At 40.6% G+C, this 27,634-nt stretch overlaps 1 protein-coding gene across 3 annotated transcripts in view; it reads right to left on the bottom strand.

Annotated features, from left to right (window-relative positions):
• Positions 1-26,583, bottom strand: part of MAPK11 (mitogen-activated protein kinase 11) — a 35,597-nt gene extending 9,014 nt beyond the window's left edge. Inside the window, exons 1-6 of one of the 3 annotated variants that reach the window (XM_072147049.1) lie at positions 26,510-26,583; positions 26,359-26,404; positions 13,974-14,103; positions 10,335-10,393; positions 4,094-4,205; positions 34-63 (exon numbers count right to left, since the gene is read on the bottom strand). In XM_072147049.1, coding sequence (XP_072003150.1) covers positions 34-63; positions 4,094-4,205; positions 10,335-10,393; positions 13,974-14,103; positions 26,359-26,404; positions 26,510-26,561 — 429 coding nt within the window. In that variant the 5' untranslated portion in view covers positions 26,562-26,583. Of the gene's footprint in view, positions 1-33; positions 64-4,093; positions 4,206-10,334; positions 10,394-13,973; positions 14,104-26,055; positions 26,301-26,358; positions 26,405-26,509 lie in introns of those variants that run through there. The other 2 variants (XM_072147050.1, XM_072147048.1) reach the window with 2 other exon arrangements.
• Between the last annotated feature and the right edge of the window lie 1,051 nt (positions 26,584-27,634).

Raw genomic sequence — 27,634 nt, 5'->3', positions numbered from 1 at the left:
AAATCAAATATGTACAAAACACTGATCACTTACTCTATGGATGATTCCTGCTGAGTGGATGTACTGTGGAAATAAATCAAAACTGTTATGCATAATTGTTACAATCTGACATGAATAATGTTTTTGAGGTACACATTTTAAAATCACTGTATAAATATAACCATTTTTTTAAACAAGTTTAATGAGCACAATCCATACACATAGATGACAAGCATCAGATGGAGTAAAACCAATTAAAAAAGTGTACAAAAGACAAAAAAAAAATACACATGTGGACCCCATGTCCACTAAGGTCCAAGGACAGCCACAAGCAATGTCAAGTAAAAGACTGTCACAAATGGTAAGTTACAAAAGTGATGTAAGCAATAGAATTCTCCGTCCTGGAAAATTATATAAAGTGATAAATGCAAAACAAGGGTAAACACACAGTCATGACATGGGGAACCCCTATCAATATAAAGTCAAATGCAATATAAGTGATAAATAGAGAATGAGGCTCCCTAATGCCAGAACCAGGATCACAGACACCAGATACAAAATGCCAGAATCATGGGATGGGACAGGAGACAAGTACTGTCTCAGGCTTGTGGCTGGAGGCACCCCACGCTTTACGACGCAGCCATGCGACTTCCTCAGAGGTAAAGGGATTTACATATTACACTTGAAACATGAGGATGCTGAAATGCAGTTGAGTAAATAAAAGAAAAGAAGGTACATTTCTATTTTTCATGGCTCCCCCCATTTAAAGGGGTATTCTCATCTGGGCATTCACATCCAGATTCATGAATCAGCCATGTATAATCATCTCTTCAATTAGAGGTCATGAAAATTTTTTTACCTGTGTGAAGATAATTTCTCATAAATGTAGTGATATAGTCCCTTAGAAACAAGATTGTGTCCTTGGATACAACCACCTCTGCTGGAGAGATTGCACAAAGAATCAAAAAGTTTTTGCATATGAAATGTCCGGGAGTTACTACATGTCCCGCAACCATCCTGTGGTAATGATCTCTAAATTCAGGAGGACAGGCAGGACTCAATAGTGCATGTCTGGTCACTGCTGCCAGAGTGCGGGGTGGTCGTATCTGAGGAAGTCATCTAGTTTCCAAGGAACAACATGGCCACATTTATGAGAAATTATCTTCACACAGGAACAGTTTTTTTTAAATAACATCCAAGAAGAAATGTTTACATATGGAAAATTTATTAAATTTAAATGCCCAGACGGGAATACCCCTTTAACTACCAAGACTTTTGCTGTTTTATAAAATATGACTGCATGTGACAACCTATAGGCTGTTTATTACCCAGTCAATAGTATATATCGTCCAGTATAGCAAACAAGAGATCTTGTTTAGGGAAAACATTTCTCCCCAGAAAAAATGAAATTAACTCAACTAATTCTAGCGCAAGAACAACTGTCGGCATCGGACAGTCTCCAGAAAGTACAGCTCAATGTATTAAAGTGGCGAACGGCTGTAAGTAAATAATGGGTAGACAGTAATAATCATAAAAATGGCGACATCAATGAAATGTGCTCCAAAATCTTACATGTACTGCGCCTTAATTTTGCTCTTTGACCATTTTTTCCTGGTCTATTGTGTGGCAAATATGGCGTCTAAAAATACACATAAATGTGACAGATGTGGAAAAGTTAGGCCAGGCCCACTTGCGCAAAAAAAAATAAAAAAGGCGGAGGAGTCAGAAACATCTGTTCTTTCTGGCACAAACTCATTATAAATTTTTTTTTAGGCGCAGATACCATAATACATGTCCCCCTATAATCCCAAAATGGTGGCAAAATTAATGGATAAATTAATCACTCTTGGCATGCAACAAGGGAAAATTGCCAATTGGTCACCAAAATAGGCTGTCCAAAGGAAATCTACCATAAAAATAAAGCATGATAAACCAGAGGCATTTACTCATAGATACAGGTACTGCAACTTGTTATGGCCTCCTTCTAAAAACAACTTTTCAATAATCTGGAGGCCGAATGAAGTGCAAAATGGTTGTTGTGTCTTCTGAAGGCAGTCCTGCTTATTTCTCCCCACCCTTTGCATTCATGTATCTACATGTGATTGAGTATACGTTCTATTCATTAAAGAAGAAACCATAAAGGATGAACTTATGAGTGTCATTTTCTTCCATTGATTCTTCCTTTTTTTGAAGCTTCACTCCGGCACAGGGGTAGTCTTCTTGTCAGTAATCACTCCTAAGATGCCAGTCATCCTTGCAGACTATTTTTATTATACGTTGCAGATATGCCATGATATTAGGATTCATGGTTTTAAAGACCGTAACAGTGTGGTGATCTGCAAGCTTACCCATTTATAGAAATAATATTTTCAACCTAAAAACCTCATTCACCAATATCCATTGCATGCACAAAATACTGTACATACTCGAGTATGAGCTGAGTTTTTAAGCAAAAAAGTTGTGCTTATACTTGAGTCAAAAAAAAAAAAAAAAAAAATGTACTCACCGTTCCGACATCACCCACAGGTCCTCCTCTTGTTTCAGTTGCCTGCGAGTTGCTGGCGGTGCACAAACAATGATGTCAGCCGCATGGCAATGTCATTATTTGTGCGCTGCGGGCATTACGCAGGCACCCGAAGAATCCGCGGGGTGGAAAGGAGAGTACAGTTTGTATTTGTTTTTTCTAAAGCTTGGCATTATAATTTGGGGTGCAGGGGGCTGGCAAAAGGGGACTGGTTAGCTTTATACTGGCTGGGGACTGTGACCAATGTATTCCCCACCCCAGGCTTATACTCAAGTCAATAGGTTTTCCCAGTTTGTGTTAAAATTAGGTACCTCAGTTTATTCTCGAGTAAATTTGTAAATTAAAGAACCACCCTTTACATATTACATTTACATATTAAATAAGAAAAAGTGAAAATCACCAAACAAACCCCACATATGCAGTATCAACACATCCATAATGACCCGTAAAATAAAACAAAAATATTATACCTGCTCGATGGACATTTCTTTCTAAAACCCACCCAAAATTATGATACCTATTTTGTCCCACATAAAATGTGATCAAAAAACATACCAAGCAATATATATGTAAATTACAACATGCAAAAAACAGACCTCATCAAGCTATATAGAACTATAAAACCTGTTGTAGTCTATATTCCTCCATCTGCTGTGCCAGTGGCCCTTGTTTGATTATGGTTGCTTATAATGACAGTACTTTACAATGGCAAATAAAATTGACATGGTTTTTCAGGCTTCTATTTAGATTTAAAAAAAAAACCCCAATAATATGGCACTGTAAGGCTGCATTTACAAGAACGCATGTTCACAAGAATGCACACATGTACAGCCCCAAACTTGCGGTTGTACATACGTCCCCAATAGAAAGCAATGGCCACACGGAGCAATACGGTGCCGCACACATGAAAAAGATGTCCCATCTTTCCCCGTGTTATGTTGTACACTTGCATCTCCATCGCGGTGGATGTATGCCCGCCCGGCCGTAGCTGTGCAGGCATATGTTTGTCTGAATGCAGCCTAAGACCAAGACTGGTCTGAGTTTTCCTACAGAAACCATAAAGTTTTGTTTAAAAGACTCTGCTCCAAAATCTACATCCCGTGCATGTGGATGTGAACATTGCCCAAATCCGCAGAAAATCATCATGTGGCTGTATGAAATTATATTTAAGCTCCAGTGAATGTGGCCTACAGCCACATAAATCCATTCAGATTTTAATAAAGGCAGTCCCCTACTTAAGAACACTCGACTTACATACGACCCCTAGTTACAAACGGACCCCTGGATGATCAGCTGTAACACTTATCAAAGGTGTCTGTAATGAAGCTTTAGTGTTAATCCTGGTTCTTATGACAACCCAACATTTTTAAAATCCAATTGTCACAGAGACCAAAAAAGTTCTGGGTGGGATTACACTGATAAAATATACAGTTCTGACTTGCATACAAACTCAACTGAAGAACAAACCTACAGACCCTATCTTGTATGTAACCCGGGGACTGCCTGTATCTAGTATTGCTTATCTAAGGTGCGAACAAGACCCTTTGAAAATCAATGCTACTGCATCTGAGTAGGAAAATAATGAATCACCTTAAGTCCACGAAGTAACTGATATATAAGGAATTGGATATGATCATCTGTTAGCTTCTGGCACTTCACAATGTTATTTAGGTCAGCTCCCATAAGATTTGTTACTAGATACCTGTTAAATAGAAGCAAATAAGCATATAACTGAATTAGACAAGAAACAAAATAGCACACTATTATATAGTCCACAATAGCGCTTTAGTTTTTTTTTTTTAAACATATTTGGCACAACTAGCATCCAGATCTGTCATTTTATGAAGATTGTATGTAGTTACGCCTATGGGGACTATGGCGATTATATGGGAGTCAATCATCTCTGCAAAATATACATACTTAGCTTTATTGTTTACAGTAAACTAAAGTTTTACTGAATCTTTAAAGTTAATGTTGCAGTAAAGGACATACTCATGGATGTTCAAAACATAAAAACAGGATACATAACTCTTGAAGTAAGACAACACCTCTAATAAATCTGTAAGAGGGACAGCCCTAATTGTATGCATTGTGGAGGCGAATCAAAAAAGAGAACAAGGCCAATGTAACGAATGTACAGGATATCAAGACAAACCCAATGGAGTTGGGGGGGGGGGCACTTGCTGGATTTTGCCATGTTGCGCAATGCTTTATCTGGACAGGCTTATCACCTCCAAAAGTTCAAAATTGCCTGAACAAGCTGAAAAAAATATTTCAAAGCTCCAGAATTTTGGAAAGTAGGGCTTCATAATTTCCCTTGCCAGTTGGTGTTTTAGAAATTATATTGTTATAGCAGTTAGCCAAACATATACACATATATTATATATATACACATACATAATACATACACATGTGTATATTTATCATAATATATAATAATTATCCTCACTGCACTTGCTGTTGAACAGTACAAACTTGTGTCATAAGTGCTTCCCTTTGAAGGACAGGCAAGAGCTATGCTTATGAAATACACATTTCCAGTACACATTTCAGGCTTTCAACATACAGGCGGTCCCCTACTTAAGGACACCCGACTTACAGACAACCCATAGTTACAGACGGACCCCTCTGCCCATTGTGACCTCTGGTGAATCTCTCTGGTTGCTTTACTATAGTCCCAGACTGCAATGATCAGCTGTAAGATGTCTGTAATGAAGCTTTATTGATAATTCTTGGTCCAATTACACCAAAAATTTTGAAACTCCAATTGTCACTGGGGTAAAAGAAAAAAAATTGTCTAGAACTTCCATTATAAAATATACAGTTTCGACTTACATACAAATTCAACTTAAGAACAAACCTCCAGACCCTATCTTGTATGTAACCCGGGGACTGCCTGTATTGCATAAAGATATATATTTACTCCAACTCAATTCGAAGCATGTAGCATTCACAGAGTGGAGAACATCACATTCATTACAGTCCCACAACAGATAATACCCATTCCATCATTCAGGAACCATAACATTTGATTATGCATATTTAAACCCGAACACAATACCCCACAATGAATACCCCTGCATCAACTTCCCCATTCCATCCCCACCTGCTATTTAAATAAATGCAGGTTTATCTCGTACAAGCCAAGGGGAGTGATAACCTCATATTTGAGTGTGTCTGTGTGCTCTAAATATGTAAGTGTGTGTGTGCGCTAATATAGAAGTGTGCGCGTGTGTGTCCAATAAAGGAATCTGCTTTGTCTTCTAACGCTGTGGCAGTTGGAAGCTGAGCCGTGATTGGTTACTATTTTGCCACTAGTCATGCATATGAGCTCTGAGCTTTGATTGGTTACTATTGGCAAGGAGAATAAGGAATAAGACAGCTTATGTGTAAGGTAATATGGAGAGATACAGAGAGAGACAGTTAAAGACGGACTGGGGGAGATCATTCGTTTTGCTGGGCTTTTTTTGCCGAATAAAAGCCGCAGGAAAAAAAAAAAAAAAAAAAAAAAAAAAAAAAAAAAAATCACAAAGAGGCTTTTTGAGCATTTTTATTGCTCAAAAGTTGCACAGGACTATTCCTGTGTCACTCCAGCCTCACTGCTGGTGCAAGTGCTGCAACTCTTTATGAATTTTTGTACCTTTTTTGCAATCTTATTGGTAGAAAAATCCAAGTCACAAGTACAGCATAAGAACATTTATGAAAGGGCCAAAGCCACTAAAGACATAGTAATGTCCCAAGGAGCTGGTCTAATGATAAATAACCCCCACTGTCTTTGACTGATCTCTCTGACTATACATAAAATATTTTTTGTTAACACATTCTATTTTGTTATAGCCAAGAGCAGTTATTTACCATCCCGGGCACAGGGAGCTACAGCACGTATAAAAGAATAGTTCCGGCCTCTAAAGTTACCAAACTTCTAGGCGTTTTATGTTATAAAAAGATGAAGACATTTTAAATGGTCCTTGAAACGGCTAGTTTAGTGCCCAAATTAACCTACCGGTATATAGGTGCTGTGTTACCTAGAGTGAAGCCAAATGAGCTGCACTGGAGCCATCTATGGTACTCCAGGTCCACTACTTTTCGGGGGGCTACTCTAGCTTCAGTTAGCAATGTGGATTTTATTTTTAAGCAATGTGCCTCCAATTCGGGACACTAAACCATTGGGCTACAAGGAAGTGTAATGTCCCAAATGGCAGTGAGAGATTCCCTTTAAATTGGTTTTCTGTTTCTAAATAAACATTGCATCATTACAAAATTTGTAGAATACTGCATTTCAAAATATGTTATGATTTTTAAAATATTTGTCAACCTTAAAATGTAAGGTACCTAGCCCTGCTCTCAGGTGAAAAGTGAATGCTATGGTGTATAGTTTACAGAATAAGCTTTAACCCCTTAACGCCGAAGACACTTTTCACCTTCCTGACATGGCTTATTTTTTCACATCTGCCCTGAGTCACTATAAGTGGTTATAACTTTGAAACGCTTTAACATATCCAAGTGATTTTAAAATTGTTTTCTCGTGACACTTTGTACTTCATGTTAGTTGAAAAATTTTGGTGGTATGTTTTGCATTTATTTATGAGAAAATCAGATATTTGGTGAAAATTTGGAAAAATTCTCGATTTTCGAACTTCAAAATGTTCTACTTTTTCCACAGTCATAACTGCAAAAAAAATAATAACCAACATTCACCGAATGTCTACTTTATGTGGACATGGTTTTTTATGCATCCTCTTATTTTTGTAGGATGTTATGGGCATTTGAACGAAGAGGAGCCGCGGAGAAGAAAGAAGACGGGGCGTGCTGACATCAGGGACATCGGTAAGCCGCGCTGACATCGGAGGGTGAGTATTTAAGTTTATTTTTTTAAGGTGCATGGGGGCTGGCAGGCTGTATTCTGCATGGGGGCTGGCAGGCTGTATTCTGCATGGGGGCTGGCAGGCTGTATTCTGCATGGGGGCTGGCAGGCTGTATTCTGCATGGGGGCTGGCAGGCTGTATTCTGCATGGGGGCTGGCAGGCTGTATTCTGCATGGGGGCTGGCAGGCTGTATTCTGCATGGGGGCTGGCAGGCTGTATTCTGCATGGGGGCTGGCAGGCTGTATTCTGCATGGGGGCTGGCAGGCTGTATTCTGCATGGGGGCTGGCAGGCTGTATTCTGCATGGGGGCTGGCAGGCTGTATTCTGCATGGGGGCTGGCAGGCTGTATTCTGCATGGGGGCTGGCAGGCTGTATTCTGCATGGGGGCTGGCAGGCTGTATTCTGCATGGGGGCTGGCAGGCTGTATTCTGCATGGGGGCTGGCAGGCTGTATTCTGCATGGGGGCTGGCAGGCTGTATTCTGCATGGGGGCTGGCAGGCTGTATTCTGCATGGGGGCTGGCAGGCTGTATTCTGCATGGGGGCTGGCAGGCTGTATTCTGCATGGGGGCTGGCAGGCTGTATTCTGCATGGGGGCTGGCAGGCTGTATTCTGCATGGGGGCTGGCAGGCTGTATTCTGCATGGGGGCTGGCAGGCTGTATTCTGCATGGGGGCTGGCAGGCTGTATTCTGCATGGGGGCTGGCAGGCTGTATTCTGCATGGGGGCTGGCAGGCTGTATTCTGCATGGGGGCTGGCAGGCTGTATTCTGCATGGGGGCTGGCAGGCTGTATTCTGCATGGGGGCTGGCAGGCTGTATTCTGCATGGGGGCTGGCAGGCTGTATTCTGCATGGGGGCTGGCAGGCTGTATTCTGCATGGGGGCTGGCAGGCTGTATACTACTGGGGGGGGGGGGGGTTGACCAATGCATTTCCCACCCTCGGCTTATACTCGAGTCAATAGTTTTTCCCAGTTTTTGTTGGTAAAATTAGGGGTCTCGGCTTATACTCGGTCGGCTTATACTCGAGTACTATATTATCTTTATTCTACCGATCACTACGGTTACAGTGATACCCCATTTATATAGTTCTTCATTTATTTTTACAATTTTACTGGAAAAAAACTAATACAGGCAGTCCCCGGGTTACATACAAGATAGGGTCTGTAGGTTTGTTCTCAAGTTGAATCTGTATGCAAGTCAGAACTGTATATTTTATCATTGTAATCCCAGCCAGAACTTTTTTGGTCTCTATGACTATTGGATTTTAAGAATGTTGGGTTGTCATAAGAATCAGGAATAATAATAAAGTTTCATTACAGACACTTTTGATAACTGGTACAGCTGTTTATTGTAGCCTAGGACTAAAGTACAATAAATTACCAATATCCAGTGGTCCGTTTGTAACTAGGAGTCGTATGTAAGTCGAGTGTTCTTAAGTAGGGGACCGTCTGTATAGAGGAAATCTCATTTCTTTTTGCATCGCCATCTTTTCGGAGACGTAACTTTAATATTTTTTGGTTGACAGAGCTGGTTTAGGGCTTATTTTTTACGTGTTGAGTTGTCCTTTCAAGTGGTACCATTTTGGCGCACATAACTTTTTTTGATCACTTTTTGGAACATTTTTGTGAAGAGATTTTATGAAAAATTTACATTTTTGGCGAGTTTTTCGTGTTTTGTTTTTACGGCTTTCACCGAGCGGGCCCAATAATGTTTCTGAGTTATCGTACGGATTGTTACGGATGCGGCGATACCAAATATGTGTTGGTTTTTTTTGGTGATTTTGTGGTGTTTTTTTTTTTTACTTTATTGCATGTGTATAGGGAATGTTTGTGTTTAGGGGACTTTAGCTTTATTTTTATCTAATGTTTTTAACTGTTTTAATTTAATTTTACAGGTTAGCTTGAACAAGTGATCCACTGATCGCTTGTTCAAGCTCTTCTTCACCTTACATAGTGTAGTACACTGTATTACACTGTGTAATGTAACACACTGAGCATGCGCAGTTACAGAAGGCAGGACCCAGATCCCCGGAAGAGGATCGCACAGCTGCGATAGGAGCAGCAGACCCCCGGTAAGCGCCGCGCGGGACGGGGTGTCTGTTCGGATTCTTGTCAAATGCCCCTTGCACGACCGCGGCATGTTAGGGGTTAACACCCGCGATCGGAGAAATCGCATATCGCGGGTGTTAGAGGCGGGTGTCGGCTATAATATATATTGTATATGGTAGGATCGATCAGACAACCTAGGGTTAAAGTATCCTAGGGTATCTGAAAAATAGTGAAAGTAAAAATAAAGAAAAAAAAAGTAAAACAAAAAAATAATACAAAACCTAAAAATTCAAATCACCCCTCCCCTTTCCGTAGAACTCATATAATAACGGTTTTTCACTATGTTTAACCTCATAACGGAAAATAGTGCCCAAAGTTAAAAACGTCTTCAAAAGTCGCAAATAACTTCATCACCCACAGCTCCGTTCACCAAAGTATAAAAAAGATTTAGCCAGAAGATGGCCAAATCCCCAAAAATTATTTTGTACAGAAGGTTTTAATTTGTGCAAATATATGAAACTATTATAAAACCTATACAAATTTGGTATCCGCATGATCACACCAACCCAAAGAATAAAGTAGACATGTCATTTTGGGCGCACAGTGAAAGGCATAAAATCCAAGCCCACAAGAAAGCGGCACATATGCGGTTTTTCACCATTTTTACTGCATTTGGAATTTTTTGCCCGCTTACCAGTGCATGGCATGGTTTATTAAACACTGTCATTATGCAGTGCAATTTGTTGCGCAGAAAACAAGCTCTTTACGTGTAAGAATAAAAAAATGTATAGATTTTTGAAGGAGGGGAGTGAAAAATGGAAATGAAGAAACAAAAAAGGGCCAGGTTGTTAAGCGGTTAATAATAAAGATTAGTACATCTGTCGCATTTTGCTAAATTTATATATGGTACAAATACTTACACTTCATTAAAAGTTTCAACCGAAATAGATGGGGTAAAGACATCCAGTAGTCCTATAACCTGGAAGGCAAGTAAAAGTTTTCATTCAAGAACGTTAAACATTCAAAAGGCTTGAAAAACAGATAAGGACCACTGTGTGTGCCAGAACTTCAGACCTATCTCACTTACAAATGTAGACCAAGCTCATGGCCTCCAGGATGAGCTCCTTTATAACACAATACATTTATTCTGATCAGGTGGGCTTTCCCCCCCAAGTTGGAGATCACACCCAATGTGCTCATTGCTTGACCTACATAAAGCATTGTAATAGCTAGATTGGGACAATTTGTTTATCCTTAACAGGTAGGGCTTTGGTTACAAAAATCTGGTTACATTAACCATAGCCCCAGAAACTTATCATAGCTGTTGCCGATTTCTAGGGGAACACAAGACTGACTCCTTGGATACTGCCACTTCTGCTGGGGAGAGTGCACAAAGACACAAAGGGTGTCATTTGTATGAAATGTCTGGGAGTTACTGCACAACCCACATCCGCCCTGTGGTAATGATTGCTGAAGCCAGGTGGTCAGGCAGGGCTTGATAACACGGCCTGTTTCCCTGTGTGAAGCTGTGCAGGCGCGAGTGTGCCCGAGAGCTCGGTGACGTCACCGGCTCTCCGGCACTTCAGAATCAGCTGCACGCATGGTCGCGCGAATGGTGTGCCGTGCCCTGCTCTGGTGCGCCGAGACGGATTTTAAGTATAAATCAGCGATCGGGGGTTTCTTGTTTTAATGAAAATATGCTCCGGCAGCTGGTGCCATGTATCTGTGGGTTAGAACTACTTTTAAGTGGTAGGTATCCTTTAAGAAAAAAAAAGTGTTCAATTAGAAAGTCACAAAATGTTGTTCAGAGCCTAGGAATAGATCATAAGCCTCGGATTTACTTTCAGAGAAAATCTTGTATACATTCATCAATAGGTTAATTTAATCAAAACTGAAAGTAGGGGCCCTTGCTAAAGACTGTGAAATGAATGCCATTCTGATGGATGAGATCAGCAGCATAATTGGATCACAGCATAGAAATCAATTATAAATAACGGCTTAAATAGGAATCAATCCTACAATTGCATATTATATTCTTCATGATTGGCAAGTATGTTCTTTTCTTCATTCAGCCTAATTTTTTTTCCATTTATTTTGTCAATTCCGGGTCTACGACAGTTCTGTAAGGCCTTGATAACAGAAGCCTGGTTTTTAACAGCAGAATGACAGCACAAATTAACTTACGTGCAAGTAGGATGCACTACCGGGAGATGACAATGACTCATGTAGGCATAGCATTCAAGAATCTAAAAAAGCCATGTCATGCATAAATGAGGTTTTGAGGCATGTCACCGCCAGCATCTTAAGATATAACATCTCTATTCTGGACTGTACCAGAATAGAGATGGCAAAATACCTATACTGTTGCCCATAAATACCACCCAAACTACTGCATTCAAAGTAGACAATAATAGTACTGGAGAACCATAGTAGACTAACAAATACTGAAGACCCCCAGAGCAGACAATAATGCCTTTCAAGGATTCCCCAGAGCTCTCTGTACAATCAAGACTCATATGGTAAATCCTTTAATAATAATAAAGCTCTTTACTCGCAGCCAATGGCGGTCAGTAAGGAGCTTTTCTTTATTGGATGCATCAGGCACCAGCAGTAGTGCTCTGCAGGCAGAAACTCTTCTAATATGTCACACAGTTAGATGCATGAGATCGTATAAAATGTATGTTTTAGACAACTTAAAGGAAACCTACCATCACAAATCTACCCAATAAGGTAGATCGGGTGGCAGGTTCCTTTAATGTATATAGCTCCATGCTTTTTTTTTTTCTTTTCTTCTTAATAAAACTGGTAGTGGACAAGAACTTTATAAAATTATAATGTAATCTATATGGAAATTTTGTTTAGAGGCTACTGGGGTGTTGAGTAGTCCCACCGTGGCGCAGAAGCTGGGGCAACTCCAGGCCCCGTTAGCCTCCTTCAATCTCTCCTACCATGAAGTCTTCAGTGCACAGCTCGTCGTAGCTGTGCACATTTGTCTGGAACCCTGGAACCTAGAAACACAATCAATAATTAAAGGGGGAAAATGTCCCGTTTAATAGGACACCAGAATTGTGTTTCTAGGTGCCATCGTTCATGAGATATAGCAGTGTGCCCAGCTCCAATCTGTCAGGTGACTTTATTACATATTTTGGTAAGGATTTATTTAGTTTTTTTCTACTTTTTTTTTTAAACCTACACTCACTTTATTAGGTACACCTGTCCAACTGCTCGTTAACACTTCATTTCTAATCAGCCAATCACATGGCGGCAACTCAGTGCATTTAGGCATGTAGACATGCAGCTCAAACCGAGCATCAGTATGGGGAAGAAAGGTGATTTGAGTGCCTTTGAACGTGGCATGGTTGTTGGTGCCAGAAGGGCTGGTCTGAGTATTTCAGAAACTGCTGATCTACTGGGATTTTCACGCACAACCATCTCTAGGGTTTACAGAGAATGGTCCGAAAAAGAAAAAACATCCAGTGAGCGGCAGTTCTGTGGGCGGAAATGCCTTGTTGATGCCAGAGGTCAGAGGAGAATGGGCAGACTGGTTCGAGCTGATAGAAAGGCAACAGTGACTCAAATCGCCACCCGTTACAACCAAGGTAGGCAGAAGAGCATCTCTGAACGCACAGTACGTCGAACAAGCTCATCGAAATTGGACTGTAGAAGATTGGAAAAACGTTGCCTGGTCTGATGAGTCTCGATTTCTGCTGCGACATTCGGATGGTAGGGTCAGAATTTGGCGTCAACAACATGAAAGCATGGATCCATCCTACCTTGTATCAACGGTTCAGGCTAGTGGTGGTGGTGGTGTCATGGTGTGGGGAATATTTTCTTGGCACTCTTTGGGCCCCTTGATACCAATTGAGCATCGTTGCAACGCCACAGCCTACCTGAGTATTGTTGCTGACCATGTCCATCCCTTTATGACCACAATGTACCCACCATCTGATGGCTACTTTCAGCAGGATAATGCGCCATGTCATAAAGCTGGAATCATCTCAGACTGGTTTCTTGAACATGACAATGTACTCAAATGGCCTCCACAGTCACCAGATCTCAATCCAATAGAGCATCTTTGGGATGTGGTGGAACCAACCCGTTACTAGCATGGTGTACCTAATAAAGTGGCCGGTGAGTGCATATTGTTTAAAGAAGCGCACTGCAAAAATTCATTCAGACACCAATGACCTGGGGTCATAAAGGGGTTATAGGAAGCAGTGAGCAGAAATTAACCTAGTACATCACAACGCCACCAAACAGCATAACACCTTTCAGATCATGCTTTTTACATGGTTCAGTGTGGTATCATCAAGAAAAACCTATTTCCTATAAGTGTGAAAGTTCTTTCTAAAACACTATAAGCACTATTATTTTTTTGCCGCAAATCAGTCCAGAATTCTGGTGCATTTCTACTCCCTCTGTGCTGAAATCTATGCTCATGATGCATTTACCAGAATAGATTTTTTCTGCCTCCAAAATGTCAAAAATCAATCTGCTTTGTGTGAATATATATGTTTAGAGAGAAATAACAGTATATCAAGAAGAAAGCAATTGCTTACATTTTCGTGTTTCATGTGCTTGAGCAAACGTAGCTCCCGATATGTCCGTCGAGCATGAACAAGGGACTGAAAAGGTCTGGATAACTTTTTCACCGCCACCTTTTGTCGCGTCTTTGTGTCATAGGCAGAACTAGAAGGCAAAGAAATAGAATAGAGTAAATGTAGTGAAGTTTGGTAGGTACCATAGCTGGTGCTGGATAAAACATTATTTAAAAAAAAATAAAAAAAATAAAAAAAAAAGGCTATTGTTCCTACCAAGGTCAAATAAACATTGTTTAGGCCAATGCATATGAAATCTTTGAGCACATTGTGCAGTTGTGAGTACATTCATTATTTACGTCTAGACATGTGGTTTTAGAAAGCCACTTAATTCACAAAAATACAGACAGCTCGTTTATTGATCGAAAGGGTCTGTGGATAATGGATGTATCTTTATTTTCACCAAAAATTATTTCACTGGGCTCTTCAGATCTCCCTGATCCTATCTATAAGAATATTGTGTGGATGAACCCTCTTCCACCGGATATCTTAGAGGCCTATTAGGCCTCAGAAGCTATATCTGGTTCATACCCATGCGACGTAGACATCTCCTGATCTCCGTCAGCCCTCAGTGACTGCTCTCTATATCACAGAACAAAGTCCTGAAGACCTTATTTGCCTTCACAAATTTCACAGGGTTGTCTACTTTCCGCAAATACTTGATAATGTTCTGTGTAGGTAGAAGTTACACAATTTTTCAATATTCTTTCTGTATCAATTCCTCACAATTTACTAGATCTCTGCTTGCTGTCCTTCTATAGAAAGTTTACTTCCAGTGGATAGCCGTTATCACCGCACATCTGATTACTTTGTGTGAGATAACGGCTCGTGCACCTGTCCATCACATGACAGATCTCTATCCACTTTAAGTAAACATGGAACCTTTATATAGCAGAACAGCAAGCAGAGATCTAGAAAACCATGAGGAATTGATAGAGAGAGTTTATAGGAAAATTTTATAACTTTTCATGACACAAACCATATCACTTATTTGCTGAAAGTGGACAACCCCTTTAAATGGAATCCATCATCAGGACCCTTTTTTCTGCCCCTGCCCCTCCCAGGTCCCCATGGAGAATTGTGTGCACATTGCCAAAGTGTTTTAACAATAAAACGGTCTCTTTCCGATAAAAAGAAAAGTTAGATGGAAGTCTGCAGAGAAGTGTCCCATGGGAGCGGCCAGTGAGGAGTGCCCCCCTACCCTCGGGAAACAGTCATGCATCTATTTCAAATAAGAGGGACTTGGGCGTTTTTTTTTATTTGATATAGACGCATGATGAAGCGTTCACCAGGGTGGGGGAAGAGGGGGTAAAAACAATTCTCACTGCTCCCATGGAACAGGCTAACTTTCATCTAACTTTTCTTTTCATCGGAAAAAAAAAAAAAACTGTCTTATGATTAAAAAAAAAAAAGAACTTTGACAATGTGCACACTATTTACTATGGGGATTAGGGTTGCACGATGCATCGAAATCTCGGTACTTATTACTATACTTTCAAAGCCAGAACGGTTCAATACCAGGTTTCTGTTACTTGCTGTACTGAATGACTTCCACAGACTCTACAGACACCTTGTATCTGTCTACAGAGCAGACATCGTTTAGGAAATTCTTTGTGTAGATGCGTCCGGTTAGTGGCAGATCAGGGACCACGTCATTTGGGAAATATCACTGTCTGTCTTGTGTCCCCAGACACAAGGTCTCTATTTAATTCAATTAAATTTTTTGCCCAGCCCGGGATTTGAACCCAGTTAAATTAAATGAATAAAAATGCATAAGACAAAAAATAATGGTTCATTTAGTCCATAATGCATCCATACACATGTCATGCATGTGTCATACATTTTTGGATTTATATGGTCCACGTGCGAGAAAAAATAACATGCTGCAATTTTTTTTTTCGCTGTCTACACAACCGTGAAAAAAAATGGACATCTGAACAGACCCATAGGAAACAGTGAGTCCGTTTGCCATGCACAAAAAAAAGATAGCATACGGACATCAAAAACAGCCGTCTACATGAACACTAAATTATACTATTTAGTATAGTATTTTATATTATATTATTACCAGGACAACCTTTACAATACATATATTACATAAGGCACTAAAACTTCTGCTGGCAAATCATTGGCTGACCGTTACTGATCACATGCGTTTCAATGGAAATGCAATCAGTCTGAGCCCTGCCCCCAGACGTTTGCATTGCATTTCTAAATGCAATTTAAACGCCCCATGTGACCACACCCTTTTAGATAATACAATACTTTCAAGAAAAGAAAAAAAAAGTATCAGTATCGCAATACTTCTGGGTATCGTATCACGCTCAAAATTCTGGAGATGTGGGGGAGCCAGAAAAAGGGCTCCTGGTAACATGTTCCCTTTAACTCCTTTTTAGTCTAGAAACAGAGGAAGTAATGTCAGCAAAGACATTCCAGCTTGCTAAGCTTCTACAGTCACAGTCTATTTTTCTGCTGCATTTGTGCCTGGTCAGAACACTCCAAGCACAGTGGCAGCTTCAAAAGACCTGTAATTGCCAAGCCTATAGCAGAGGCCACAAATGTGATTTATAGATGGTTGATTAAGGTATTTGAAATATATCCCCAACTTAGGAAAAAGCAAATTCCTCATATATTTTTCCATATTCCTACTGTAGCAGGATTCCCACATAGATATGCACAGTTTACATATAAACCGTAAAGGGAACTTTGCCTAAATTGGCCTAATAAATCACAAGCAGTAGCTTGCGAAGCAGCTGAGCAGGTAAAATATCATATTTCTTTCATGGCCTTGTGTGTTGGCAGCATCCAAATAATCAACTTTGATATGAGATGTAAATTGGTTTTATGAAGTCAAGGAGCCAGAGGAGTTTAACACTAAAGTCAAGCTTTCCTTGCCTAAGAAAGCCCCCTTTACTGTAATTGATGGTCCTGCAATCACGGACTTCAATGACCAGATGTCCTGAAGTCCAGAGTTCTGAATCATTCAAAGGGAGGTGTTCAGAGGCAGGGAGAGCTTGACTTCAGGTTTTAAAATCTCCACCTCTCTGGCTTTATACAACCAATTAACATCTCACTCTAAACTTGATTTTCTGGATGACGGCACCACTCTGGGCAATGAAAGAAACATGAACTAGAAACTGTTTAGCTGCTTGACAACATACTGGCAGTGGTTTATTAGGCCAATTTCTGATGACAGGTTCCCTTTAAGCCTGTTCTCAGGCAGCATCCATCAAGGAGCCTTTGGTATTACAGACACACAACATAGCATATCATAGTGGCAGAGCAATATAACAGAAAACTTTTACCCCCCACCTTTTTTTTCCCCTCTCCCTCTCTCAGCAAAGTGCCATTTAGGTATTTGGAGAAGTATAATTTGGTAAGATTTTTCTTTCTATAACTATGTGTATGTTGTATAATTAATAAAAGCAAATTATTGATCTAAAACAATAAACTAGTTTCTTCATAAAAGCATTACATACCGGTGCGTTCACGCCCTTTAACAACTTCACAGAATTCATTTCCTCTTTATGATGAGATGGAAGACTCATCCCTAGCTACCATCCTGGTAATAATCAACTAGAGTAGTCACGCGCACACACACCCTGACACATGCGATTAGCAGCAAAACGTAGCACTCTCCAAAAAATATAGAACTCAGAATGCAGTTACCAGAGGTGACGGACAAGAAAAAGAAAAAAAGCAATAGGCCATGGGAAAGAGGAGGATCTCCAAAACAGATCCATGTGCAATAGCATATATAAAAAATACAAACAATAATACAACAGGACCTTAACCTCTTAACGCTCCGATCGGTTGCCATGGTAGCCTCGGGTCTTCGTTTGACCGAAGGCTGAATGGCTTCTGCCTATCCATTACAATGAGCCAGTGGCTCATTGTAATATATAGTGTGCAGAAATGCCATATACTGCGATACAGTTGTATTGCAGTATATGGTAGGAACGATCTGACCATCTGGGGTTAATGTACCCTAGATGGCCTAAGAAATAGTGGGGAAAAAAAAAAAAAGTTTAAAAAAATGTAAAAAATTAATAAAATATTAAAAGTTCAAATCACCCCCCTTTCCCTAGAACCGATATAATATATAATAAATGCCCTATCAAAATATAAAAATGGTTACGGCCGGCGGTGACCTCCGAGACAAGACATTGTGCCCAAATGTCGAAACGCGACTTTTTACATGACATAAAAAATGTAATGAAAAGTGATCAAAATGTTGCACAGACCTAAAAATGGTAGCAATGAAAACGTCGGCTCATTTAGCAAAAAATGACACATCACACAGCTCTGTGCACCAAAGTATGAAAAAGTTATTAGCGTCAGAAGTTGGCAAAAATGTATTTTTTTTTCTTTTTTGTACACATTCGTTTAATTTTTGAAAATGTATTAAAACGCAATAAAACCTGTATAAATTTGGTATCACCGCGATCTTACCGAACCAAAGAATGAAGTAGAGGTGTTATTTGGAGCGAAGAGTGAAAATCGTAAAAACAGAGCCCCCACGAACGTGACGCACATGCGGTCTTTTAACATTTTTTCCACATTCGGAATTTTTTTTACAGCTTCCAACTACATGGCAGGGAATAATAAATAACATCACGAGGAAGTAAAATTTGTTACGTACAAAATAAGCCCTCACACAGCTTTTGAAGATTGAGAGCGAAAAATGAGAGACTTTGGGGTTTACCCACTGGTGTAGGCCACATCCAGTAATAATAAAGTGCTACATTGAATAGCAATCTGAAAAGTTTTTAAAAGTTTAAAAAGAAAAATACAGAGAATCAGTAACTTTGGAGACTATTCAGCTCATGTAATAAAAGAGGAACGTTCAAGTCCAGAGTTTCAGTTCACTCTGCGTGACACAGACATATTGCTGGCGGCACAGCCAATCCGGCAATTGATGTCCCTAGCTAGAGGTTGCACGTTTTTCTAGAAGGGTAATAATAATACTCACCAATTTTGAGAAGTATTTCTTGCAGTGGATGCAAATCGAATTCTCCGTTCATGCCTCTCAGTATGACAGCCTGATCGTGCCAATGGCATTGTGTACATGGCTACAGGCAGGGCTACTCCTGGCCGCAGTGTATGGTCAGGTGACCAGAACAATGCTGTGGTCACATGATATTACATTGGGCCATGAAGCTGCAGCGGAGAACGGACAGTTCGCAGCCCAAAAGGAGCAGAAAAGCTCATTGAGGCTTTTTTGAGGAAGTAAAACTGTCTGTGACATGTATACAGGCTTTCTCACAACCTCTGGACACAGCCATGGCTAGTATCTAGGGACATCAATTTGCTGGTTTCACTGTGGGGCCAGAAGTATATCCGGGTCACGTGTCCAAATGCAGTGAAAATGGTGAAAAAACGCATTTGTGCCATTTTCTTGTGAGGTTGGATTTTACAGCTGTTACTGTGTGCCCCAAATGACATGTCTACTTTATTCTTTGGGTTGGTACGATTACGTGGATACCAAATTTGTATAGGTTTTATAATGTTTTCATACATTTACAAAAATTAAAATCTCCTGTACAAATTTATTTTTATTTTGCCATCTTCTGGCGCCAATAACTTTTTCATACTTTGTTTTACGGAGCTATGGGTGGTGTCATTCTGTGCGACTTTTGATGACATTTTAAATGCTACAATTTTCAGGACCGTACAAACTTTTTGGGTGCTATTTTCCGTTTCGGGATTAAACGCAGTGAAAAAACGTTATTTGATTTTGATAGATCGGGCATTTTCAGACGCAGCGATACCTAATTTGTTTATGATTTTCACTGTTTATTTTTATACCAGTTCTAGGAAAAGGGGGCGATTTGAATGCCCCTGAGGTACCAGTACAATAGAAAACCCCCAAGAAGTGACCCCATTTTAGGAAAGGGCACCCTCAAAGAAATAATATAGGGTATCAGCAATTTAACCCCTAATATGCTGGCTCAAATGTAATACAAAGTGAATGGTGCAGATTAAAAATCAAATTGCAGTTTTATCAAATATACCAAATGTATTTTGCCCAACTCATGCCACTTGGGACAAACACCCCAAAAAATCACTATGCGGGTTGTCCCAGGTACAGCAACACCTAATATATGGCAATCTAAAGGAACTGGCATTTGGAGCACAGATATATTATATATAGAATTTGTGGATGCCCTTAGGTGTCAGTACAGTAGAAACCCCTGGATGATGTACACAGGCAACTTCTTGTACCACACCCTCGATTTTCGCATGGCGTTATAAGGCTGAAGCTCCTGGTCCGACAAGTCAACACCTCCCATCTACCTATTACAGTCTAAAATGCAGTACAGGGGTTTTTGTACTGGTACCTAAAACAGGAGCAGGGGTGCTGGTACTACTTAGTGCCCAACTCTCATGCCTTCTAATTTTTTCCCCTAGCAGGGACTTCAGGAGACCTCTTCTAACAGTGTCGCATGCCACAGTTTTGAACAGGGTAGTGCTGGTATAAAAATTGCCTACGTAGAGGTGGTAGCCCGGGTCCAGTAGTGGGTGCACCAAATCCCACACTATTTTTCCAGCAATTCCCAGGAGAGGGGCCATTCTGGGGGCACTATTATCCAATATATTAATTAAATTATATATACACATATAATGTATATTATACAATCTCTTTAAAAATTACTTGCAGAAGCTGATTAGATTTTTTTCCAAGTTTCTTTTGTACTTTCACAAGAAAACATTTATATTTATACCCTTGGATCAAGGAAGGTTAATTGTGAATCCCAGCAATAGGCATTAGAACAATTAGAACAAGAGAGAGCAATTATGATACTCTCCTGGGAAAAATAATTGAATGCTTGTGCCAAAAATAATAAATAGGATCCTCAACTGTACACCAATATCATGCAAGGAAAACAATCACAAATAAATCCTTAGAGATGGCGCGGAAATCAGACAAAAGCATACTTTTATCAAAAAGATTTACTAGTTTTCTTTTCCTGGAGAAATATAAAATAGTGTCTGGCTTCATGCAAACCAGATACAACACACACAATCGCAAGATGGGAATTTCTGGCTCCTAACAGATATTCACATTTTTTTGTGCATTTTTATAGTTATGAATGTAACGTTTAGCTGTTATTCTGTACCCATAACCTATCTGTAAATGGATCCTATTATCAACTTTGATCACTGATTAAGTGTAATATGTCTAGTTAAAATATTTTTTGTTTTAGAAAAGCAAAGCTTATCTTGTAAATCATTGAAGAAGATGCCACTTTTAAGGAGATCCCCTGTCTACCGTCTTGTTTGACTTCTTTTAACTACCACACTGCTGGGTAGCTCCAGCATTGTGGATATGGGCATTTATTTGTTAAAAATGTTAGTTAAAAATAAGTTTGAGAACTTTTAACTTGCTAATTAAGCGCAAGTGCTTAGGTAAGCAGCGTCAGGCTCTTACAGCCCTTGCTCCCCCCCACCCCCCTAAGTTTATAGCAGACAATGGGTGGAGGGAAGCACAGAGGGAGAAGGGTGGCAGAAATCTTGCCTAATACTTGCAAGAAGGAACATGGAAGTGATCACAAGTGCTTTCACTCATGCTTAAATAGTATACAGTTAAAACAACTTTTTATAACTAATTTCTTAACTTCAAGATATGTTGGGAGCTCCCCAGTGTCATGAATGTTCAATAGATGCCAAATAAAAACAGTAGATTTCCTATAACAATAGAATACAGATGTGGCTTTACCAAAAGAAACATTTCCAAGAACCTGCTTGGCCACTTTAATCCTACTGTCCTGACACATGTATGTTCAGTGACTAGTAATTTACTAATGTATATTGTTGTCCTATTAATGTTCTAAAAATGCAGGGAGGCGAATAGGAACAAAACTGGAATGACTAGTTCAATGAAATATTTAAAAGATTAAGCTATAAACCTAGTCCCATAGCTCAATGTGTTTTAATAGGGCAGACTGAGAAAAGACAAGCAATACATTAGAGTATGTCCGTCAGAAATTTCTCATAAAATTATTTGTCAAAGATTGGATGTCACAGTGGAAACTGCGACATATAGTTACATTGTCTGACATTCCTTTCACATCAACATCCCCAGCCATAGAATGCCACACTGTGTTTTGTTGGGGGCCTAGTGGAGGCTACAGGGCCTGCCAATGTTCACCCTATGTTAGATAATTTAAGAAAAATAGTAAATGTTTTGTCACCTTTTCAGGAGAAAAAAAAAATTATATTTACACTCAAGGATTAAGGAAGCCTAATTGTGAATACCCACAATGGCCCATAAGAACAATTTGAAAAATAGATATTCCCACAAGAGATACTCTCCAGGGTAAACATAATTTAAATGCTTGCGCCAAAAATAATAAATAGAATATTGAATGTACACTAATATTATTATGCTGTATTATTTATGCCACACTTGTCTCAACCAGTGACATTAAGGAAAAAGTAAAGAACTTTAGAAATTGAACAAAATACAAGAACAAACTGTGCTGTTTCATCCAACTTAAGGCCTCATACACTCGTAATACACTGTAATTTTCATCTGTGAGCTTTCTGCAATTTGTGCACCTCATTGGGGGACATGTATTACTGCTATGGCTTTCTTTTTCTTTGTTAGACTTTTTGCAGTTTGCGCCTCTTTAGGTACAGAATCAAGCAGCGTATTTATCTTTGTAGCCCAGATGTTTGTTCAACTTCTGCAATTTTTGGGCTCTGAAATTGTCCCATTTTTACACTTAATAAGTCGCAAAACAGAGCATGCTAGACCCAGACTTACTCTCGCAGCTGCTATTTGGGAATTAAAAGTGCCACACCACAAAAAGTCGCAAAAGTGAGACTAAACAGGCAACTCATCACATGTATCCCAAAGGGAAAAAAAACTTCAAGGGGTTGTCCCACGAAACAAGTTAGGTCCTGACTGAACTAAACAAATGCTCTTATTTGACTATAAAAGTCTAGAACAAAATAGTTTGATACTTCTATGTGTAACTACTGCCCAAATATAAACTGAGCAGAACGAAGATTATATTTTGCACACTAGTAATTGGTTTCAGCTTCCCGTTAATCTCTATAGTGAAACGCTTTAAATATGCATATACCACTTAGTATACTGTTACATGCCAGACATTGTTTCTTTCAGTTCAGTCTCAGGTACAACAGGGACACATTTTTCTATGAGTAGACACTATCACCAGGGAACTTGTATATCCAATATAATTCTATTGGTAGAAAACCTGTAAAGGACCAAAACAGTGTTTACATGCACTGGCTTCTGTAGCTTAGCTTTCCTTCGATGTCTGATGCAGCAGTCAGCAGTGTTTATTATGTTACTAGAAATGATAATTCTAGTATGAGCAGTAGTTTGCTTGACTTCATAGAAGATAAGTATCATACATAAAAATACCACTAGATACACGTAGAATCATAATTATACAGTAGTTAATGGTCTCACTGCATATTTAACTTACTTGCCATAGGTTAAGCATTGCATTACAGGCAATAAAAAGCCTAAGAGAAAAAGCAAGAAGGCAGCCAAGTGGGAGAAGAACACAGGGACTTGTTATTACCTTAAAAGGAACCTGTCACCATGGACCCAAATTTGACTAAAGGCAGGTTGCAGAAGCCCACCACACCTGTATTGCAAATATGCCTTTCTGCCTTCTCCATGCATTTGCATTACAATATGATTGTGTGTTATAACTTACATGGCTTCCTCACAAAATACTCTGTTTTGTCCCAGGGGCTGTCTTTGCTTTGCATTAATTTAAAAGAAAAACAAACAACACGTGACATGTCTGTGCTGCAAACTCCGCAGCTCTCAGCCCCCACCTTTGTGCTCCTGTACAGCTCCTCCATCCCCCCACTGCTGTCAGCACACAGTGAGCTCTGTTAATGTGAAGGCTGAGGAGTGAGCAGCACAGACAAGTCACATGCTGTCTTTTTGAAATTCATGCAATCCAAATTCAACCCCTGGGACTAAACAGAGGATTCTGTCAGGGTGGAAGGCAAGTTAAAACATTCAATTAGAGAAGGCAGAAAGGCATATTTGTACTGCAGGTGTGATGGGCTTCTGCGAATGGTCTTAAGTGAAAATGAGGTCACTGGTAATAGGTTCCCTTTAAAGCCTGAAGATCCTCTGACAAATTATAGCCCAGTCCTGTTGTATTATGGTTTGTCCACTTTCAGTAAATAATTGATACTGTTTGTGTAATACAAATTACACAATTTTTCAATATATTTTCTATATCAATTCTCTGCTTGCTGTCATTCTATAGGAAGCTTTATTGTTTACTTCCTGCCGATAAAATTCCAAAACCTCAACAAGTGGTGGGACAGCAAACAGGGCAGTGGGGTCAGCAAGCCAAACCTGTAAACATGGGGCATGTTTAAAGGGCATCTACCGCCAGGATGAAGGACTTATGCAAATGAGGCTGAGGGGCTCCAGACTCCATAGCTGTTAATAGGTGGTAGATGTCCTTTTCGTGAAAAATTTACAGTAATAAATCATCATTATGATACCACCATTATGATACAATAACCAAGTTTAGATGGAACATAAAAATATTAAAATGCAACCTTTGAAAGGTTGGAAAACAGTTTTTGCTTCATATTCTTTGTATAGTGTATAGAATCCATCAGAGAGGCTAACCTCTACAAATATGAAGGAAATATGAGGAAAAGCAAACTAAAACACAAAGCAGTACACAGACAGAACATTCGCCAATCCTGCCTTAATCAAATTTTCCTGATCACTGTAGCAGGCTGCATTCACACAACTGTGGGGTGGATATACATACGTTCTCCGTAGGCCAGCAACGGGCGCACGTAGCAATAAGGTGCCGCTCACACCATACCGCTCCGGTAAGATGTTCCATAATTTCCAACTCTGACACCACAGCCCTGAATTAGCAAAACCACAAGAAGGTATTTCCAATCTTTTTTGATGCAACTATTACATGAGAATGTATACTTAGTATAACCATTTCAATTAGGGCAGATTTATCTAGTCTTATGTTCCATACAAAAATAGTGGTACCATGTCTGGCAAACCCTATGAACATCAATAAAATACATTGGGGGCACATTAAATAAGGGCCCTGTGCACATTCTTTCTAGTGCAAACTGCTTGCACATTTAAGAACTGTCCGAGACACAATTGTGGCTGAACTATTCTTTGTGCAACAAAAATTAGGAGGCGTTCCAGTGCTCAGTCGGACCTTGCGCCAGATTTAACATGCAAAGCCTGAAAGAATTGTGTTGAATGTCCTATGTTAAAGGTGCACCAAAAATAAACTGCTGCACACTGTCGGGGCAGTGCAGAGGGCCCTAGATTCTTGAAGAACTCACGCCAGAAATTCTGAATCTGGCGCCCCCCGCACACTACACAGGCAAACTGCACATAGTACAGACAGAAGTGTTCTTTGTAAATGTGCCCCATTCGGTCTTCATGCCCCACTACTAGATAAATGAGCCAATATGTAAACACATGCACATGGCCGTAAGCCACTTAATGTATGTAATCAGGAAATGAAGGGGACTCTATATAATCCGTAGGCTGTGGACCATTATCAGAAGCAATGTATTGTAGTGTAATGTCTGTAGTAGTCTGCTAACACGTATGCAGCGAGTGGCATTTAGAATAGGGGAAATATAGCAGGCACTATATACATCAGGGAATATATCCAGCTACTACTGCTCAGCACTCTATATATACACACTATGTATACTATATATACTGTACTGAAGTCATGCCCACTGTAAACAATTTTCTGAAAGAACAGTAGTACTTCCTTCAAGTAATATAGGCTCTAGGATATCTAGTGCCCTGCCTGCTCATACACTAGTCTGTCCCGATGATTATCTATAGACAACTGGGATCCTGTTTGTGCTATATATATGAGGAGGACTGCGGCAGACTCTTCTCACACACAGAGCTGCACTCACTAGTCTCACTACTGGCACACACTGGTCACTAGGGCAGGATTTCCCCAGCTTCAGACACCCGCTGCAGCGGCCCGGGAAGGCACTTGTTCCTGGCCCGTTCACCTACCAGACAGAGCCATAGGCCCCGGAGCCCACAGGGGTGAGATGCTGGTACCGCTCCGGCACCTCCCACACCGTCTTGTTCAGCTCCTGCCGGTAAAATCCGCCACGGCCGCTCATTTTGTGTAACCGGCACACACAGCTCTGGCCGCCCGGGAGGAAGAAGGCGGGAGGAGGCGGAAGGAGGAGAGCTCTGGGCGGGAGGGGGAGGAGAGAGGGGAGTCAGGTGGAGGAGAAGGGAGAAGAAAGCGCCTCATAGCTTGTCATGTATGTCATGACAGGAAGCATAGGGAGCACTGCACACACTTACCACAAGAGGTTCCTCAGAGTTATGTAGGACATGGAAGCTGCACTACCTACCAACAGGCAATAATAAAGAAATGGAAAAATAAATAAAAAACGTGTGGAAAACTTTTCATTCATATCAGCCCACGTTCACCAATGCTGCCTATGAAACCTACCAGCCCACCAATTTCCTGCAATGCTACAAGTTGTGCCATATATTTGATGCATCTTGCTTGAAGTCCGACACAATGGGCAAGTTTTCTGTCAAGCTTTACACGTTCTGTCTAGTGCAACCTGCTTGCACAGGTATTTGAGAAGTGTCTTCACCACATTTGTGTCACACGTGACCTTTTTGTGTTGCAGCTGCACTAGTCTTCATGCAACACAAATTTCTGCACTCAAGGGGGCGTTCCGGTTCTCAGCGAGGCCTTGCGCCATATTTAACATGCAAAGTCTCACAGAAATGTGTTGCACGCTCTATGTGAAATGTGCACCCAAAACCGCCAGATTTGAGAAGAACTTGCACCAGAAACCCTGAATCTGGCGCACTCTGCACTACACACAGGCAAACTGCACATAGCGCAGTTTGCACTGTTCTAAGTAAATGTGCCACGATGGTTGTGCAACATTCCCCACCGGGGCCTGCCCTTTTCTTCAGCGGTTGTAGACAGTCAGGCCCAGAATACCAGAGTGGCAGGCTGGTGCATCCTTAGGCATGTGGTGGTCACGGTGCTTAGTATTGGGACCGGAGGCCTGGACTACAGCCTGGCAGATCTCCAGCTGGTGGTGTTTGCAAGAAATCTGGAGGGAGAGGCTGATTGAAGAGGTTTCTCCATGGGATAACCTCTGAGGTGTAAGTAGGGATCACTGGGTAACGGAGGATGGGGAGCCCGTGATGGCGCACAGGGATCACACAGAGGCAGGTTGGTGCAAAATAACTTAGTTTCTTTATTCAGCTACATACATCAGGCAACAGCCTTAGAATAAAAACAGCAGCAACTTCAGCAGTCTGGAAAGCTGGTAGGAGATAGCTTGTCCGCAGGATGGGTTGCTCACAGCCTGGTAGTAACTTCAGGCTGACCTCTGCTCTGGGGCTTAGTCTCCCGATTGCCCCAAAGTGTCAGGCAATGGCCTTAGACACCTCTCCTTCCTGGTAGTGTGTCTGGATGGCAGCTCTGAGGAGCTGCGCACTGGACTTGCTTCTCACTCTGCTGACTAAAACTGACCAAGACCATGTGCTCCCACCCACAAGGGGTTTTATACTCCCCTAGTGAGGTGGCAGCACTCTCCAATCAGCTTCC

Source organism: Engystomops pustulosus, chromosome 4 (assembly GCF_040894005.1).
Source record: "Engystomops pustulosus chromosome 4, aEngPut4.maternal, whole genome shotgun sequence".
In the NCBI taxonomy this organism is placed as follows: domain Eukaryota; kingdom Metazoa; phylum Chordata; class Amphibia; order Anura; family Leptodactylidae; genus Engystomops; species Engystomops pustulosus.
Note: the sequence above shows the minus strand (reverse complement) of the source record. Positions and strands in the feature narration are given on the sequence as shown.